Below are 17,858 nucleotides of genomic sequence, written 5' to 3' on the forward strand. Positions count from 1 at the left end.
GCATAAGTGGCTTATGTAAAGTTATTAATAAGTAGTCCTGTCAGAAGAGGTTCCTTGTGTCCTTAAAGAGGTCAGAAACAATTCATGTCTAGGTGATGGAGAAATGAAGCAATACGAGACATAGAGTTGGAAAAAGGACCACTACGTAAAATATGACATAGCATACAGTGGCCCTGAAAAAAATGTCGTGTTTTGCTGGTGGAAATGAATGGGTCATGACAGCCCTAACCTGAGCTGTGGATTAATCCACAGATGGACTCACACTTTGAAGACATTCTTGAGGAAGATGGAAATCTTAAAGGGTGGGGACTAATGGAAAGAAACAGGAAGTGAGGGAATAAAGTCACTAGGAGTGCTGGGAGCTGGGAGCTGGGAGTGCTGGGAGCTGCGAGCTGGGAGTGCTGGGAGCTGGGAGCTGGGAGCTGGGAGTGCTGGGAGCTGGGAGTTGGGAGCTGGGAGCTGGGAGCTGGGAGTGCTGGGAGCTGGGAGTGCTGGGAGCTGGGAGCTGGGAGCTGGGAGTGCTGGGAGCTGGGAGCTGGGAGTGCTGGGAGCTGGGAGCTGGGAGTGCTGGGAGCTGGGAGCTGTGAGTGCTGGGAGCTGTGAGTGCTGGGAGCTGAGAGCTGGGAGCTGGGAGCTGGGAGCTGGGAGCTGGGAGCACACCTTTGAAGAGTATCTTGGCCTTGGGCTGGACCCTCCCCCTCCCCAAGTGTCTGTGTTTGTCCCTCTATCTGCCATCTTCTGGTCATCATGAGATGAGCAGCCCATCTTCCTCATGTCCTCTTGATACCATAATTTCTACTTTTCCTCTGCTCTAAAGCAACTGATCCAACTAAACTTGAAATAAAATCTTTGAAACCGGGTAGGAATAAATGGGACAATTCCTTCCTTTGCTTTCTCTCAGGACTTGTCGCAGCAAAGGGAAGTAGATGAACTTAACGTGCACTCCTGGTTGTTGCTCATCAGAAGTCAGTTCTTCGAGCTTTAAGAAGCCACCTGACAGTTTCTTCTCAAACTAGGTCAAATTTCAACAACTGAGTAATTTCTTTATTGACAGCTGACTTCAACCACTCTCCCCTCATACTGTGTCCACAGCATGTCTAGTTAGCACCTCTCACACTGGTAGAGCAGTGTTTGTATTTAGACTTCACAAAACACTGGGAGAGGTTAGAATGACATAAATGCATGCATTGTGTCTGCTGAACTGCTAGAGAATTCTGGAAGAGGAGATTATCCCACTAGAGGCCAATGGGAAAGCCAACTCTGCAGTTTGCTGCAAAACATAGGGTCTACAGGATCTAAAGAACTCAGAAAACACTGAAGACTTTCCTTGGGTGAATGTTACAAAGGAAATATGACATTTTGCTGTTGGCACAGGATCTTTTGCAAGCTCTTTGAATATTATGAAGGTGGGAGGAAAAGTATATAAATTTTACATTACTCAAAGCTACTATAAAAATTTCTAGCTCAAACCATTATTTCTATTAGCAGAATTGAAGTAGCCCTATCTTAGGTAAACTACAGGTTCTTTAAGAATACAAAGTAGTTTCCAGGACCCAAGACAACTACCAAAGATTCCCTAAATGCCCCTATTAATATTTACATGCCCATTTCCGGGGAAAAGAGTACACAGCATGTACCAGAGACTTCAAATCCAGGTGTCAACATGCAAAGCCCTGGGTTTAACCCCTAGCCTTAAGTAAAAAGAAGATTCCAAATGTTGAAGCAATTTTGTAAGCCAAGAACTATCAATCTATTTTCAAGGTATTTCTTTGTCGGGTAGTCCTAGGAACTGAACACAGGACTTCATGATTGCTAGGTGAACACTCTGCCGCTGAGCTACAGCCTTGTCCTTCTCAGCATTTCCCCACCTGTGTGGAAGCTGAGTCGTAGTCTTGGAGTAGTTTGGTTTCGTAAGAATTCAACTCTGCTTGGCTGAGGTGACCTAAAGATTGAATCTTAGCGCTATTAGCCTGTCTTTCCCAATCAGGTGGGTAGATTACAAATCCTCCCAATAGTCCATTCAACTTTCCCGCTCTCGTCTCTGTCCTTGTGAAGCAAATTTCAAAAGCATGAGAAAACTGAAGTGTAAAAGTCTCTTCACCACATTTAGACGTTTTGTGGTTTCAGTTTCCTGCAGCCAGTCGTGAGGCTGTGATACCTCACGTCATCACAAGAGGAAGTGGGGGCGAGAACAGCGCTGTAAGTTATTTTGAGAAAGCCAGAGAGACCACGTTCACACAGCCTTGAATGTAGCACATCGTCATAGCGATCCTATTATTACGGTCATTGATCTCTTATTGTGCTTGATGTATAAGTTTAACTTTATCATGAAGATGTATGCCTATGAAGAAAAATATATGCAGGTTTCTGTACTATCCGTTAGCGTGGCTCGTACGGCGACCATTGCTGCCTGACAAAGGTCCAGCGTTTCAGTGTTGCAGACCCTTCTCCGGCACCTGTTTACTTTCAATTTTAGTGATTCTCACTATTAGTGCCTTTCCCCTTAGGAAATTTTGTTCAGGCTTTGGTAAAGGATGAAAATGTGTACAATGGTAGCCTCCCTAAACAAAATAATTCTTAGGAGAAAAAGAAATCCCCGTCACTTTGGAATCAAGAATCCCACTGTGCCCTCCTAATTAAACCAAGAACAGGAAAGCTAGAGATTTACTAGACACACCTGATCCCAAGGATGAAATACCCACAATCCAGATCCAGAGCCTGAGGCCATTAAAACAAGAGTTCAGTTAATAAACATAGAGAATACAGAGAAATCAGAACGGTAGGGGATAATGGGAAAAGACTAAGACTTCAGGACCTTCCCTTTGTGAGTTTTATGAAGGGAACAGGCCCAGATCAGTAAGACTAGGTGATTGTAGTATAGCCTCTGCTCCCCAGAAGTCTTTTTCCAAGGTCAGCCATTTGGATAAGGATCTCCACCCTCTTGGGAGCTCGAGGAAAGTTTCTGCTTGAGAAAGCAGTCAGAATTTGCAGCCCTTCATTAACATAAGGCTGGTGCCTGCCTGCTTGCCTATTCTCAAGGTCAATGCTAGATTCCCCAACCCCTGACCTCAGCCACACTCCAGCCACACCTCGCTGAAAACAGGTCTCTGGCAAAGGGTGGTTCTGAATCCACTGGAACAACTCACTGGCAAGCGAAAGGATCTGCTATCGCGAGAACTTCCTCAGAGCCCACCTCCTCACGCCCTCGCCTTTGGACTTTGGCACACAGTATTCTCTACCTCTTCGTGGTGTTGAGGATGAACTCTTGCTCCTATCTTAATCAAACATTTCCTGAGCCCAGGATCTCATACTTTCTCACAAGTCCTGTCTAACAAAACTCTTTATCCTTTCCTTGGTCCCATTTCTCCATTCCTGGGTTTGCTCCTAAAGAAGCCTAACCTATAACAACATACAAAACACAATTGCTGGCATTTACTACTGCTAAAATCCACTGAAATTTCATCTTTTGCAACTTATTTGAGAATGATGTTCTTCTAGTTTCTCAGATCAAATGGTTTACAATCATCTTAGAATCTTCTATTTTACCCACGTTCAATCTGCCACAGTCTCTCATGATGATCCGAGCTTATCATTCAAGGGCCTGAGGAGATTCCTGTGCTTCTTCCTGGAGCTTTATGAGGGTTTTTTTTTTGTTTTTTTTTTTAATTTCAGAGATCACCTCTCAGTTTCTACATATCTCTGCCAACACTTCCACTGGTTACTCTAATGTTTGTGTCATCTTCGGCTGCTCCCTACAAGAATGAGCTGGCGTGTACCCCTCCACCGCCTAGACCTCCAAACACAGTCATGCACCCTTGGTAAGACCCCACGAAGAATACCTTTAGGTCAGTGATTTGTGCATGCTTCTAACACAATCAGTACCACAAACAATACTTACTTCCATTAGTCATGTTTGGCGAGAAGGTTCCTACATTTGCAAAGCTGTCTGTCATGTCTCCAAACACCAGCATCATAAGCGGGAGTGCAATTCCATGGATAACAGCAGCAAGAGTTCCCACCAGCATGTACAACCTGTCCAGCCAACCTGCATAGCGAAACTAGAGGGAGAAGAAAACAAGGGCATGGGCATCGGGCATTTCCGTGAATGTCTTCCTCTACCTCCAAATCCTCTTTCAAATCCAAATGTTTCTTCAGACTACTAGCTACTGGTTCACGCTACTCTCCTGCCTCTGCCTCTTTTCTCTCTACCCTATTACTACAATAGCTTGAGAAAACAATGGGCATTTGATCCATTTATTAAGTTTTGTCTTAATTCTTCATAGTAGAATAATCTGTCTTGTCTTTTTATATGCAAGAATTATCAAAGTTGTTACCGAGCTGATAGCATAGATATCATAACTCTTGCTCTAGTTTCAAAGAGTAGAGACAACTTCATGGAAAAAATTCTGAAGGCCAAAGGTCTCCTTGAAGACCCCACTGAGGAAGCACTGTACTACTTTTTAAAATCATTTTTGATTAAAGATCTGTTGTACAATGGTATTATTATAGCTGAAAATAATTCAACATATTTGTAACAGAAAAGCACGTACTTGACTGACTATTTCCCAAGAGCACATTCTCTAAGGGTTGAATACGATCACAGTGAATGTACTGCAGATTAACGCCAGTTCTCTAGTCACTGGCAAGACACAAGAAGCAAAGCAAGGCTTATCTGGATCCAAGCAGTGATGAAGGATGAACAGCATAAGAAAGAGTTAAGTGAGCCCAGGGTCTGTCTAGGGGGCCGTTCACAACGGTGAATAACTCAAGAAACTGGTGCAGAACTGAAGGGGAAAAAATGCAAGAGAAAATGAAAAAACAAAGTACCGAGGCTAGAGTATGCAAACAACCCCTGAGAAAAATGGCTGTCACGTGATGTCATTTAGCTACAGGTAGCATGTTTGTAATTAGGGGAGGAAAACTGGGTTAAAAGTCTAAGCAGGAAATGAGGAAGCTTGAAGAATAGGGATCAGATGACAGCAGCAAGCTGGCTGGGAGCCTACAGACAGATGCAGAGCAGGTGTCGTCATGCGTCTACATGTAACTATAGTCAGGAGCTCTCTACCACCGGGAGGAACTTGGGTAATGAGCCTTAGCTCTAGGCAGGAAGTGTAAACAAAGGAAAAGATCAGGGATCTAGGAACACAAAAACACAGAAACCAAGATTTTAAAGCTTATATTTACTTGAGAGTGAAACAGAAACTAATCCGAAAGACACTTAACGGTACTAAGTGAGGATATGCATTGAAAGGACACGTGGAAAAACAAGGAGGAACAGAGCTCTAGCTGGAACTTAGAGGTGCGCCACATAGCAGGAGCCTGAACAAAACAAGTTTTATGAAACAATTACTGAAACCTAAGGCTTGGAGTAAAAAAAAAAAAAATACATTAAACGCTATAGTTCTTAGGTATTTGCCTTTAAATTACATCTTGGGAATGTAACCAAATGAGATTAAGTCTGGGGTAATGGCATAATTTTCAAAACATCATCTTTATTACAAATTAAACCCTTACGGAAAGAGTAGTGACTGGGCATATTTCATGTTTGGTTGCCAGTGCATTCTTTATTTTATCTAAGCAACTGTCTTCTTCCTTAAAAATATAGAGGAATAATCAGGCAGAAACTATCCTTTTTTTGTTTTGCTTTGTTTTTCAAGACAGAGTTGCTCTGTGTAGCCCTGGTTGTCCTAGAACTAGCTTCATAGACAAGGCTGGTCTCAAACTCACAGGAATCTGCCTGTCTCTTCCTCCCGAGTGCTGGGATTAGAGGCATACACCACCAGTGCCTGACTTAAATTATCTTTTTTTTTAAAAAAAGAATCTATTAAATACACCAAATACCAGACTCTTCAGAATGAGAAGGGAATGTAATTGATAGGCAAAACTTTCACTCATTACCACCATCCTCAGTATTCCACCTCCAGAACTTCTCATTGGCCAAAATCAAAACAAGGGAGGTGACATGTGCACATATTTCCTGACTACTTACCTAAATGACAGATACAAGCTACAGAGCACGTACCCAAGATACCTAACTTCATAAAGCTTGAGGAGCAAGAGAAAGACAAAGCAAAAGGCACCAGCAGTGGACATTCTGCATGCTTTGGCAGCAGAGTAAAGAATGGACATCAGATGGAGCCAGTGATCACTCTCCTCCCGGTGGAAATCCATCATGGGATAAACGGCACTGCCTTCTACTTCTGATGGACGAGTAGGTGTTCAGAAGCAAGATGGAAGGCATTCTAGCCAGAAAGAAGAGCAAGTAGAAGCAAGAAAGAGTCCCATGGGCTCTGAGAAGATTAAAATTGCTCAAGTTTGAGGTTTGATCTATGAAAGTACAAAAATAAAGCACATTAACTACTAGGTACCCTCCACGGAGGTGGGGAAAACTGGAAGAGTTGAGTGTTTGAAATGAGAGCAGGGAAGTCTCCTGAGCAAGGTTTGCATTCTTATCCAGGAAGTAAAATATCGCCATCTGAGGCAGAGCTTTATACTGGCAGCCATAGGAGTGGATTAGGCCATGTAGAAAGACTAAGGGATGTGTAGACTAAAGACAAATCTGGAAACAAAGCAACAGAAATAGACGGTTAACTTTTCTTGACCGTGGGATAAAAAGAGGGAAAGAAAAGGTAACTAGCAGAATGTGATGAAAATGATGCCCTAAGGTTACAGGTAAGCCAGACAGAGACACATGGTGAAAACACAGGAGTGAGCAGGGGCAATAACCTATGAAACAAAGGAAGTAATTGTGTCAGAACCTGAGAAAGGATCTCAGCTGTAGAAAACAAAATCAGTAAATGAAGCAAGATAGTGTCATGATGCCCTACGGTTCTTTCTCGTTGCTAGGGAAGGTGTATACACACTGTCATCACCATGTTAAACAAGTGATGATCAGAGATCACCTTAAACAGGTGGGGAATACCTTAACATTTGATGTCCTGAGTCCTAAGGGATATAATGTTCCCCTAGGCAAGCATGGAAAACAAACTCTAATGATGTCACAAGGAAGTGACAGAACCAGAGAAGCAGGTGGGGCAGTCTATAGGCCACGGGTTCATCCCTTTCAGGCCATTCCAAAGAGAAAACAACAAATGACGTCACCACTGTCTTAATTTGAACAAACCAACCATAAAACATAATTATTAGATAATTTGAAAATTCCAATATAAAAACTATAATATTAAGAAAGTATTGCTCATTTTGCTAAGTAGGGAAAATATATTTTATAGGAAAAGTTTTACAGAAAACCCGTTGAAATTAATAAAATGAGAAAGCTACATATGAAATACCACGAAACTTGGGGATGTAACTGCAACATGACAAGGCAGCATGTTAATAATCATTAGTAATACATGGTGCGTGTAAAAGTCTGAAGTTTCATATTCTACCCTTTTATATTTGAAATTTTATATAGTAAAACTTGGCAAAAATTATATGGTTTACAAAGCATGAATAGGTATTTCTCTTCATCTCAGACTGGAATGAATGAGCTAAGAGTGAATTCTGTAATAGAGATAGAAAGATAAGTCAGCTTTCTCTAATTTCTTTGTGTCGTCTGGAAGAAAGGATGAGATTTGGGGAAAGGAGTCACAAAACATTGAGTAGAATGAAAACTTCCATCAAATGTCTCAACTTTACAACTTTTTAGGAAAGAGACTGGGGGTGTGCAAGTAGAGGATCTCCTAGTAACCTTGAGTCTCACAGGGAACACTGCAGAGAGGGGGCAGAAGATTGGAGGAGCCAGAGGACCAGGAAATCTGCTGGGAGGGTGTGTCTCCTAGAAATGACGGGGAGACTTGACTCATGATAACTCAGTAAGACTTGCCCAAACAAGACCCGAACCAGGACAATGCCAATAAACATGCTAACATGAATGGAGAAAGTTCCATGGGGGCCTCACCTCCAGGCAAAGAACTTAGGGGGACTAAGAACTGCCGAGAGGAGGAGAATTAGTCTTTCTCAGGGATGAACCCCTAATTGATTATCCAATACTAAGTGGTCAGTCCTGAAATCATATACATGCAAACAATACTAAATGGACCCAGCAGGTTGTATTAACATATGAGTATATATACAAACAGTTAATATAAAGAGGAGGCCAGGGCCTGCAGAGTTGGAAAGGGAATGGTGGGGGGACATTATGTAATTATATTATAATTTAAAGAATTTGAGCCTCAGTTTTGGTACTTATAAAAATAAAAAAAAATCACGCAGATGTTACAAAGATTACAATGCAATGCAGAAATTTTTATCAAGAAGGTAGTATGAAACACAAAATACCCCATCACAATAATTGGTTTATAAACATCACAATAAGAATTTACAGTCAAAAAAATAAGCAGATAAAGTTGTAACATATCAGGTGCAACACGGGACTGGATAAAAGTATTAACTGCGTGCAGCTGAGGGATTTTTAAATAAAAAGGGAGGTGGAAAATACTTGGTTAGAGGCTGACAGAAAAGAGAGAGAGAGAGTAAACCGTGAGCACAAAGCACAGGTAACTGGTGTTGAAAGCTGAAGACGAATCATCCCAGGGAAACGTGGATAGTACAGGCAGGAACACAGTTCAGATAAGAGTTAGTATGCTTACCAGTGTGACCTTACTGTGACCCCTGGGTTAGAGAGGAAGTTCAGTGGGTTCATTCACTCATCCAACCTTTGAAACTTATTCAACAAGACGCAGGAAGATTCACATTTGGTTCTAAGTATTGGCAGTAATGGTGGAGAACATGTCACCTGTCCTTAGAAAGCTTAAACTGTGTGCAGCTGGTAATTAGAAATTGATATGGTCACTATCCACTCAGTATCTAGGTACCTATTAAGTCTCTAGACACTGTTCTAGACCTTTGAGGAGCAAAAGAGAACAAAACGTAAAGACACCCATGCGCACACATTCAGGAAGAAATGTCAGAAGTGAGGAAGTGGTTAAGCATTTAGAGGCTAAACCTTCAGACTCAGACAGGGACTGACAGGGTCAGTGAGTTCAGACTGGCAGCTCAGGGAACACCTCCCTGAGACAAGACCTCAGTAACAAGAAGGACGCAGTTTATCGTGTGGGGATCTCTCAACAAAGCATTCAGAAGAGCATATGCAAAGATGCTTGAGTGGATTTGTTTGGTATACATGCAAAGGTGCTTGGGTAGACATGAGTTTGGTGTCCATTAAAGAATGAACACTACAGTAAGAATAGAGAGGGCAGAATCTCTTTCTATGATTAATTCATAAATAAGACAAGTCATACCATAAGTGATTTGTATATTAGAAAACAGCTTGGTTTTTGCTCCCAAAGTCCCCTTCAGTAGAAAGGAAAGAGCATTACCAGCCTGAAGCAGAGAAGAAAAGCATTACAACATCTGAAGGAAGGGACTGACGTGATCTTGTGTGACTCTGGCAAGTAGGTCTTGAGAAGCACAAAACCGGAGCACGGACACTATAGGAAAGAGTGGCTGAGAGAAGAAAGCCTTGCCAGGAACGAGAGAATCGGGAGGTTACTCCTAACATGTGTACGACCTAACCCTGGGACCCTGTCTGTGGATATGCTCTTTCTTACATGATGAAATAGACCACAAGTGTTATGGGTTTGGGAAGATTATCCTGGGGCATCCAGATAGACCCTCTGTAATCACAGAGATGCTTCTAAGGCAGGAGGCTGAGTGGCACAAGGAGGGGGCACAGGAATGGAAGGGCCCCCTAGAAACTCAAAATGGGAAGGAAAACGCAATCTTAGGAACTTCCATAAGGAATGAAATCCTCCTGACGCCTTGATTTAAGTTCACTTCGGAACCAGAAGAGCGTAAGTTTGTCTTAAGCCTATCTGACCGTGGCTTCTGAAGCAGCAAGGCAGAATGAATGCAGTGTCAATAGGGAGATAAGAAAGGAGAAACTCTCCTCAGAAGGAACCAGACACTGTAATTGAAACTGATATATTTGATCATGACGTTATAGACAGAAGTTTTCTTGATGTGAGATTTTCCTCTGTATGCTGTGATTACCATTGATAAATAAAGGAACTGCTTTGGGCCTATAGCAGAGCTATAGGGGAACAGGCCTTGGTGAGGGGTGGGGACTAAGCTGAATGCTGGAAGAAAGGAGGTGGAGTCAAGAGAAGACATGGAGCAGCCGCCTGAGATAGATGTGCTGAAACTTTGCTGGTAGGCCACGACCTTGCGGTGACGCACAGATTAATGGAGATGGGCTAAATTAAGATGTAAGAGTTAGCCAAGAAGCAGCTAGAGCTAATGGGCCAAGCAGTGGTTTAAATAATACAGTTTCTGTGTGATTATTTCGGGGCTGAGCTGATGAGCAGCCAGGAACCAACAAGCAACCTTCTCCAACACTTTCTTAGAAGGAGAGGACGCAGGTCCTCACCCATAAGTATAAATGACAAATGCAGAGTATGAGTGGGGACGTAATAACTGAGTCAAAGAATACCGAATCTGAGGCAGCAAGGTTACTAAAACATAATGGTGGCTGGAGCAGGTAAGTGAAGCTGGCCAAGGAGGCGTGGTGTCAACTGGAAGAGACTATCACTGTAAGCGGGTAGAAGACAGACGTGAGGAAGAGGATCAAATATCATTTGGAAATGTCTGCGTAGAAGCAGATGGATGCCAGCCTCATCAACGATTCAGGGGATAAAGGATGAGGAGCTGCTAAAAGGCGAAGGTGACTCTGGGAGTAAACCACACCGTAGCATCCCACAAACAGTTTGGTGGCCTGTGACAAGGACGGTGTCTAGGACAGACGGAGGAGTCAAATGCCCACTGAACTGAGCAAGTGGTAGGAAGAGAAATCAAATGCTAAAACATTCAAGCTAATTGTCAACAAAGACTGAAGAGACTTGTCATTCTAGCGAAACCCCGTTCAGAGAGTGAGGATGTGGAAGAAGGTGGATGATGGCTATATCTGGCCTAGAAAGGGCATACGAGGTAGGAACCGAAGTTCAAGTAAGTGAGGTGTGATAAGAACTGGCCCAGGCATGGTGGCTCACACCTATGAACACTTACTTCTAAGGAAAAAGAAATATAAGTTAGTTTCAAGGCAGCTTGGACAACACAGCAAGACTTTGCCTAAACAAACACGCCAAAAAACAAAAAAACAAAAACTGGGTATCAGCGTGAACATGAAAAACAGGAGGGAACAGATCCAAGTTCACGTCGGGTTGTGAGGTAGTTGATGTTGTAAAGGTCAAGGATTGGTTATTCATATGACAATAAAAGTCACACAGTGAGTAAGAGGATCAGGCGTGGAAAGGAAGACACTAAGCCATGTGGCAAAGTCTTCAGTGACCAGATGGTCAGAAGACAAGAGCATTAACAAAGAACTCTTCAGCTTCAGAAAGGCTACATTTTAACCAATCGTAAGCTGTCATAAACAACTACAGTTTTTAAAAGTAATAGTCTACATGCAGAGCTGGGCAAAAGTTGGGCCCTCCGCTGTAACAGTTACGTAACTGTGACTCGGGGTTCAGCACTTAACTTCTTAGTGTGCGTTTTTGCCCAGCAATGCATCAGGACAAGAGGAGCTCACACAGCACAGGTTGAAATCAAACAGCGCATGGAAGGTACTTACAAATGACTGGTTCCTGACACGGGTGATATCGTCTATTTAGCGCAATGGTGGCTAAGGTGATGCATTATGTAGAAGGCTTCGAGTAAAATCTGCCATCATGATAACGGCATGTGTAATCTCTGAGGCGTTCACTTCAGAGGAACTGCAGACTACTTGCCTTTAGCCTGTTTTCACTTTCACGTGTCCAGTTTCCCCACTTGATTTCAAGTCTATTCTACGTTTGTGTTTCTGTGAAGACTGAAATTAGATCTGACATAAAGTGAAAGCTAGAAAAAATTTTGAGGGAGTTGTTTTCTTTGTAACTATTCTCTCAAGACTCCTAACTTCTCCTACTAAACACAAATTAACTCGGGAGGCAGAAAGAGTTCAGGAATGTCTAGAAAGAACTACTTAGATGGTTGGTACTTGGTTGCCATCTAGAACGTGGATCTGGGAAGGTTCCATCATTGTTACTGGTAACCATGGCCAATTTGCAGTGTGGATTACGCTGAATGACTTGCTTTCCTTGTGAAGCTGCAATTTTGGTACCTACTTGATGGAAAGTCCCTTAATGCTCAGCCCCCAGTGAAAACCTTGGCCCTGTGGCTGAAGCCGTCACCGACAGAAAGCCCTGTGCTTCTATTACTGCCGCTTCCAACTCCCTGCTGAGGACATGGGTGTTTGCAGTAGATAACTCTGGGAGCTTATGCCTGACTTCTTCTGAACCCTGCACCAAGTGACTTTAGTCATTCCTGATCTTGCTTTGCATTCCTCTGCTAATAAATCTTAGCTGTGCCTTTTCAGAGAGGTGGTGTCATAGCCAACGAGGTTTATCTAAGATGGAATTATTGCTAATTGAGTACATCTTAGTTGTGAGTAGGGCATTATCTTGTGTCTGAGTCATCTGACTAAGTCGTTAGACTCGGGCTCTTTGAAATCCTCAATACACACAGTTTAACTCTTACCTAGAAACTACTAATAAGCATTGTAATAGTATTAGAATCTTACCCTAAAAATTTCTGGTTATATCCCTATGTTTATAGGTTTTATATAGCAGTTAGGGTCTGGTTTTCTACATCAACTCCTTGGGACAAGAGAAAGATACCTGTATTAGCTAATTTGGGTTGGTTTCATATCCAAGAAGAGGGAACCAAACTGCAGAACTGTCTCCATTGGATTGCCCTATGGCCATATCTGTAGGGCAATTTTTTGATTGATATTTGATAGAGGAAGACTTGGCCCACTGTGAGAGGCACCATCCCTAGGCAGGTGGGTCTGGCCGGGTAAGAAAAGTATGTGAGGTAGAAGCAAGCCAGCAAGCAACTTTCCACCACGGCTTCTGTTTCAAGTTCCTACCATGTCTTCCCTCAGTGATAAACTATAACCTGAAATGTGAAGGAAATCCTTTCTTCCGCATGTTGCTTTGTATCAATGTAACTAGAACAACACGAAAGATGCACAGCACCTCTTCAAAAGGCTTAGAAGGCTTTCCCTTCGTCCTCACCCCATTAGGTATTTGGGGGCAAGAAAATGCTTAAGGATGAAATGAGCTTGTATGGGAAGCAATTGTTTTTTGTTTTTTTGTTTTTTTGAGACAGGGTTTCTCTGTAGTTTTTTGGTGCCTGTCCTGGAACTAGCTCTTATAGCCCAGGCTGGCCTCGAACTCACAGAGATCCGCCTGCCTCTGCCTCCCAAGTGCTGGGATTAAAGGCGTGCGCCACCACCGCCCGGCTTATGGGAAGCAATTGTAACAATGACTGGTACATACTGCTGTACATGTGAGATTATCACGACTTCACATGCAAATGCTTTATTTGTGTGTATGTGTCTCTGTATGGATCTCCCTCTCTTTCTCTCTCTCACTGTGGCTTGAATTCAATATCGATAGCACTACCTCTGTATAGTAGTTAGGGTACATTTTCTGGAATATAAACATTTCAAGTCTTTAAGGAATTATAACCTATAAACTAGAATAAATAAACTACAGTGTTAAAGGTGCAGCTTTCTGGTAGTGTATGCTTAGCATGCACAAAAGCCCTGAGTGGATTCTTGGCACCAAAACAGGACAACAACAAAAACCCAAACAATGAGACAGAACTATGTTCATATCAAAGTAAATTTACAAATTAAATTTCAAAAATGAATCCAATATAAAAGTTTAGCATAAACTTTTTCCTCCTGTGCAAGAGTATAAGAATGAAATCTTTTAAAAGATGAATAAAATCTAAAACAAAAGGCTGTCATTTGGTGAGTCAAGAATTATTTCTGTGATGACCTGTGTGGTCCGCTTGCATCCTCAGCACCCTGGAGGTAAATACAGGAGGATCACGGAGTCAAGGTTATCCTCAACTACACAGGGAGTTAGAGACCAAGATACTTGAGCCCTTGTCTCAAAATAAAACCACCAGCAACAATAATGACAAGGGCAAAAAGAGGAGTGGCAATGCGTAACCAAAGGAGCCATGCAGGAACAAACGTAAGCAGAAGAAGACGTAGATGGAATAAGATAACCAGAGTCTTCAAGTCAGAAAACTGTTTTCCTATCTAAATCTATTTTTATATTGAATGTACAAAGACACACTTTCCATCTCCTATGGATGGGTGAACTCTAAGAGTGCCGCAAGGTTCCAATGGCTGAGCGCTCTCCCAGGTTCCGAGGCCTGGGAGAGTTCAGGTAAGTTTGCATGGAACCTTAGAAAAAAAGGAAGTGCTCCAGGAAACAGAGACAACTTTTTTAAAAAGGCCACACTTATAAAATTCCTGTCGTACGAGCTTTTAAAAGGCTTCCAAACAACTAGCATGCAACCAGAAAAACTAAATAGTTATGTAATTCTTTCAAGTTTTACATTTTTCAACCATTCAGCACAGAAGAATAATGGCATATGCCAAATCATCATAATAAATAAGCTATTGTCACTTTTTTATTATTGTAACCATTTGGGACTTTGACCCTGCCAGGGTGTAAGGAGCATTAAAAATGTCACGCAATGTACCCATCTCCCATTTTCAGATGGCAAAGATCACGACAAGGAAAGATATCTATGGAGGCCAGAGATCACAGAGGCATAACTCATAAGGGTAATACTGAAACTCAGGCAAGAAGACGTGTCTGCTAAGCCACAAGGGGAGCCTTCGAAGGCACAATCCATATGCCAAATTATAAACAGCCTTCCTTTGAAAACAGTCTAGCTTTACCTCCCCATTACTACTGTCTCCAAGGAAATACTAAACTGATGAATTATTTCTTTTCTAGGGGACAACAGAAGGAGGAGATAAATTTGAAAGTATTGTAGTAAGAAATTCAAAACTCACCATTGTAAACACACTGACCACTGGTTGCTTTTCTTTCTTCTCCTTCTTACTGAAAATACAAAAGAATAATTATATAAAACTTTAAAAATTATGTCAAATCTTAAATTAGTAAACCAATTTACAGAGATTTTGCTGAATGACAAGACAAAACTCATGACTATATTAGTCAATAAAACTTAACAGTATGACATGAGGTTTAAATGTAAATATGTTTGCACAGATCTTAGAAACCAGTGTGGTTACTGGTGAAAATTGGGATCTTTGTACCTTAGATATTTATTAATTTTCCATGATGTGTATACACACACACACATACACACACACACTTTTTTACAATGAGAAAAACACACACTAACATTAATGTTTTGTTTTTTTTATTCCAATTACAATCAATTAGTATTGATTGCCTTGTCACATGAGCAATTGTAGCACTAGGCATCCTATCTATCGATTGAATATTATTTTTTCCTAATAGAACAAAGTGATGATCAGATGCTGAGCACAGTAGCCTAAGAAACAGAATAATTAAATCAGCCTCAGAGGAAATCTCATTAGGAAAGGGTAATGTGCAGCACTAAGTGAACCATTATGGAAAGAAATGCAGTCTAGAAATGACGTTCTGTAAACAGGCAGAAAGCTGTCCTTAGACATAAAGGCTCAGTTCACATTTTGAACCCAGATTCAGATGACTCCCTAAGTCATTTTCAGTACATGTAACTGCCACCTAGGATGAAAAGTAAACTCACCACACAGTTTCCTTATTTCTGTGTAGAAACACTGTTAGAACGGAAAGCCTTATTTTTACATGTGTTTTTAAGTTCAAAAAGTAAATTTGTCTTCTCTCTTCTTTTGACAAAATAGTGTTTAAAAGGAAAACTCAGTACCTTTCGCAGTCGCTCTCCACTTTACTTTTCAGACACTCACTGAATATGGGTCTTAGTCTAATCAACAATAATCAACAGTCTAATTTGCTTAGACTGTTGGGCATCAACCTTGGGATCCTAGGCACAGATAATACGCTTAGCTTTTTCAATGTGGGTTTTTGTAGCTAGAACTCAAGTCCTTATGCTTACACGGCAAGCATTTTACAGACGGAACCGTCATCCCAGTGCTAAAAAAAAATGTCTAAAGGAGAAGAGAGGTCATTTGCACTTGGTTTGATTTAGATGGACAAGGGACGCTCTACACATAAACATCTTCATGTTTGGTTTTACCCCATTCTCTCTACAGGCACATTCAGTATCCCAGAACCCAGAAAGAGACGAGAACAATAGCCATAAACAGCCTAGCTTTAGTTCTATGCCTTTGATGCTCCCATTCTCTGAAATCGATGCTATTTGAAAATGTTATGCTAACATCCCAGGCACTGAGTAAGCATCCCCCACACAATTTGTAAACAATTCTGAGGAAGGCAAACTTTTTCTCTCAGGGATGAGAAGACTGCAGAAGAACGAAATCCCACAGTGGGAACAAAACCCAAGATTTAAACTTCTGAGTTACAGGGCTGAGCTCCGCACTGTAAGACACTTCTCAGACTGTTAGGATAGTGTATGGTTTGAAAATGTACTTTTACAGCAGTTCTCATCCCTAGCGGACTATTCTCTACCCCCATCAGCACAATCTTTACAAAGGTATCAACCATCATTTTAGAGCACTTGTATAGAGTGTGCAGGACCTTGGTTTTGAACAATACCGTGAAACAAGCAAAAAAAAAAATAACTTTTTGTGAAGAATGTATGTAAATGCATATAATCCAGGTAGTACTGTTTTTAGTTCACCATTTTCTGCCAAGGTTAGTATATAATTGACCTAGATTCATAAATTGCTAATATTCAACTATTTATCCATACAAAGTGTAAGTGTTATAAATTGTTAAGATTCTGCAAAACTATTAAGCTGAAAATATTAGAAATATTATTGGACTATTCAGATATTCCACTATCATTATCATACCTAAGACACTTAACCTCAATGCTGAGATGACTTCGAATCCAACCCACAAAGTTCCCCAGTGTGTTCTCTGTCTTCAGTGAACTCCGATTTAGCACTCACCACACATTTGCTGGTCATGTCTCTTTCGTATCTCTTAAATAGAATCCCCCTTTTGTTGTGACACTGTTTTTTCTTAAGGGACAGCTGTCCTGTGGTTGTATGTGCTTCAGACAGAGCCCAGATGGAGGTGTGTGCTGAGTAATGGTATTTAGAAACCAGATATGTCTCTAGGAGAGCTTGTTTCTGATCTCCCTTCTGATGGACTGAAAAGGAAGAGTCATAGCCAGCACATTTCAGTGTGTTTGGTGGGTTCACCAGGCAGTCAGTACTCAGTCTCAGATGGTATCTGATGACATTCTAAGGTGTGTGTTAAGGGATGCTTGGGATTTGTTTGCCTGGGACATAGTTGTAGGACTCCTAGGCAGGTTAATAATGAGGGTACTATAGGGGCTGAAGACTGCCTAGGCATAATTTGTGAGCAGGTTCTAGACCAGCAACATTCCTACTTCTCCCCCATCCTTGAAGTTCTAATCAGTTAATCAGCCTTTGGAGAATTCTGGATGCAAGGCATAGCTTCTTTCTTTCTGTGGCAATACAACCATTTTATATAAAAAAAGCTACTGGGAGCTAAACAAAACGTAACGTTCGCCTCTCTTTCTTTTGCCACAAACAGGTGATTTCTACAGAGTTTCTTTATCAGAAGCAAAATAATGGACTACGGCAGAGAGCCCAAGCAGCATATGGCACAGGTGCATCGGTAGTGCTCATAAACCTGAGGTTATAAAACTAAAAGGGTGTGAGCGGTGGCCGGCCTGGAGGCTGAACAGGAGCCTCCCTCTGTCACACACACATCTGAAGGGCTACTCCAAGCAGAGTTCCTTCCAGTGGCTGGTTTGCTTCTGAAGGCTGAAATACCAACCACTAATCATCTAGGGCAGTCCCGGAGGCTACAAACCAATTGCTCAAATGTACAAGACATATTAAGTATGAAAGTGAAACAATCTGG

General features: G+C 41.7%; 1 protein-coding gene across 2 annotated transcripts in view; it reads right to left on the reverse strand.

Moving 5' to 3' along the window:
• LOC125399935 (ATP-dependent translocase ABCB1) overlaps positions 1 to 17,858 on the reverse strand; it is a 155,337-nt gene that overhangs the window by 55,797 nt on the left and 81,682 nt on the right. For both annotated transcript variants that reach the window (XM_087902427.1, XM_087902426.1), the window contains exons 3-4: positions 14,861 to 14,909; positions 3,899 to 4,058 (exon numbers count right to left, since the gene is read on the reverse strand). In XM_087902427.1, coding sequence (XP_087758553.1) covers positions 3,899 to 4,058; positions 14,861 to 14,909 — 209 coding nt within the window. The remainder of the gene's footprint in view (positions 1 to 3,898; positions 4,059 to 14,860; positions 14,910 to 17,858) is intronic.

Source organism: Myodes glareolus, chromosome 27, assembly GCF_982192425.1.
Source record: "Myodes glareolus chromosome 27, mMyoGla1.1, whole genome shotgun sequence".
NCBI lineage: Eukaryota > Metazoa > Chordata > Mammalia > Rodentia > Cricetidae > Myodes > Myodes glareolus.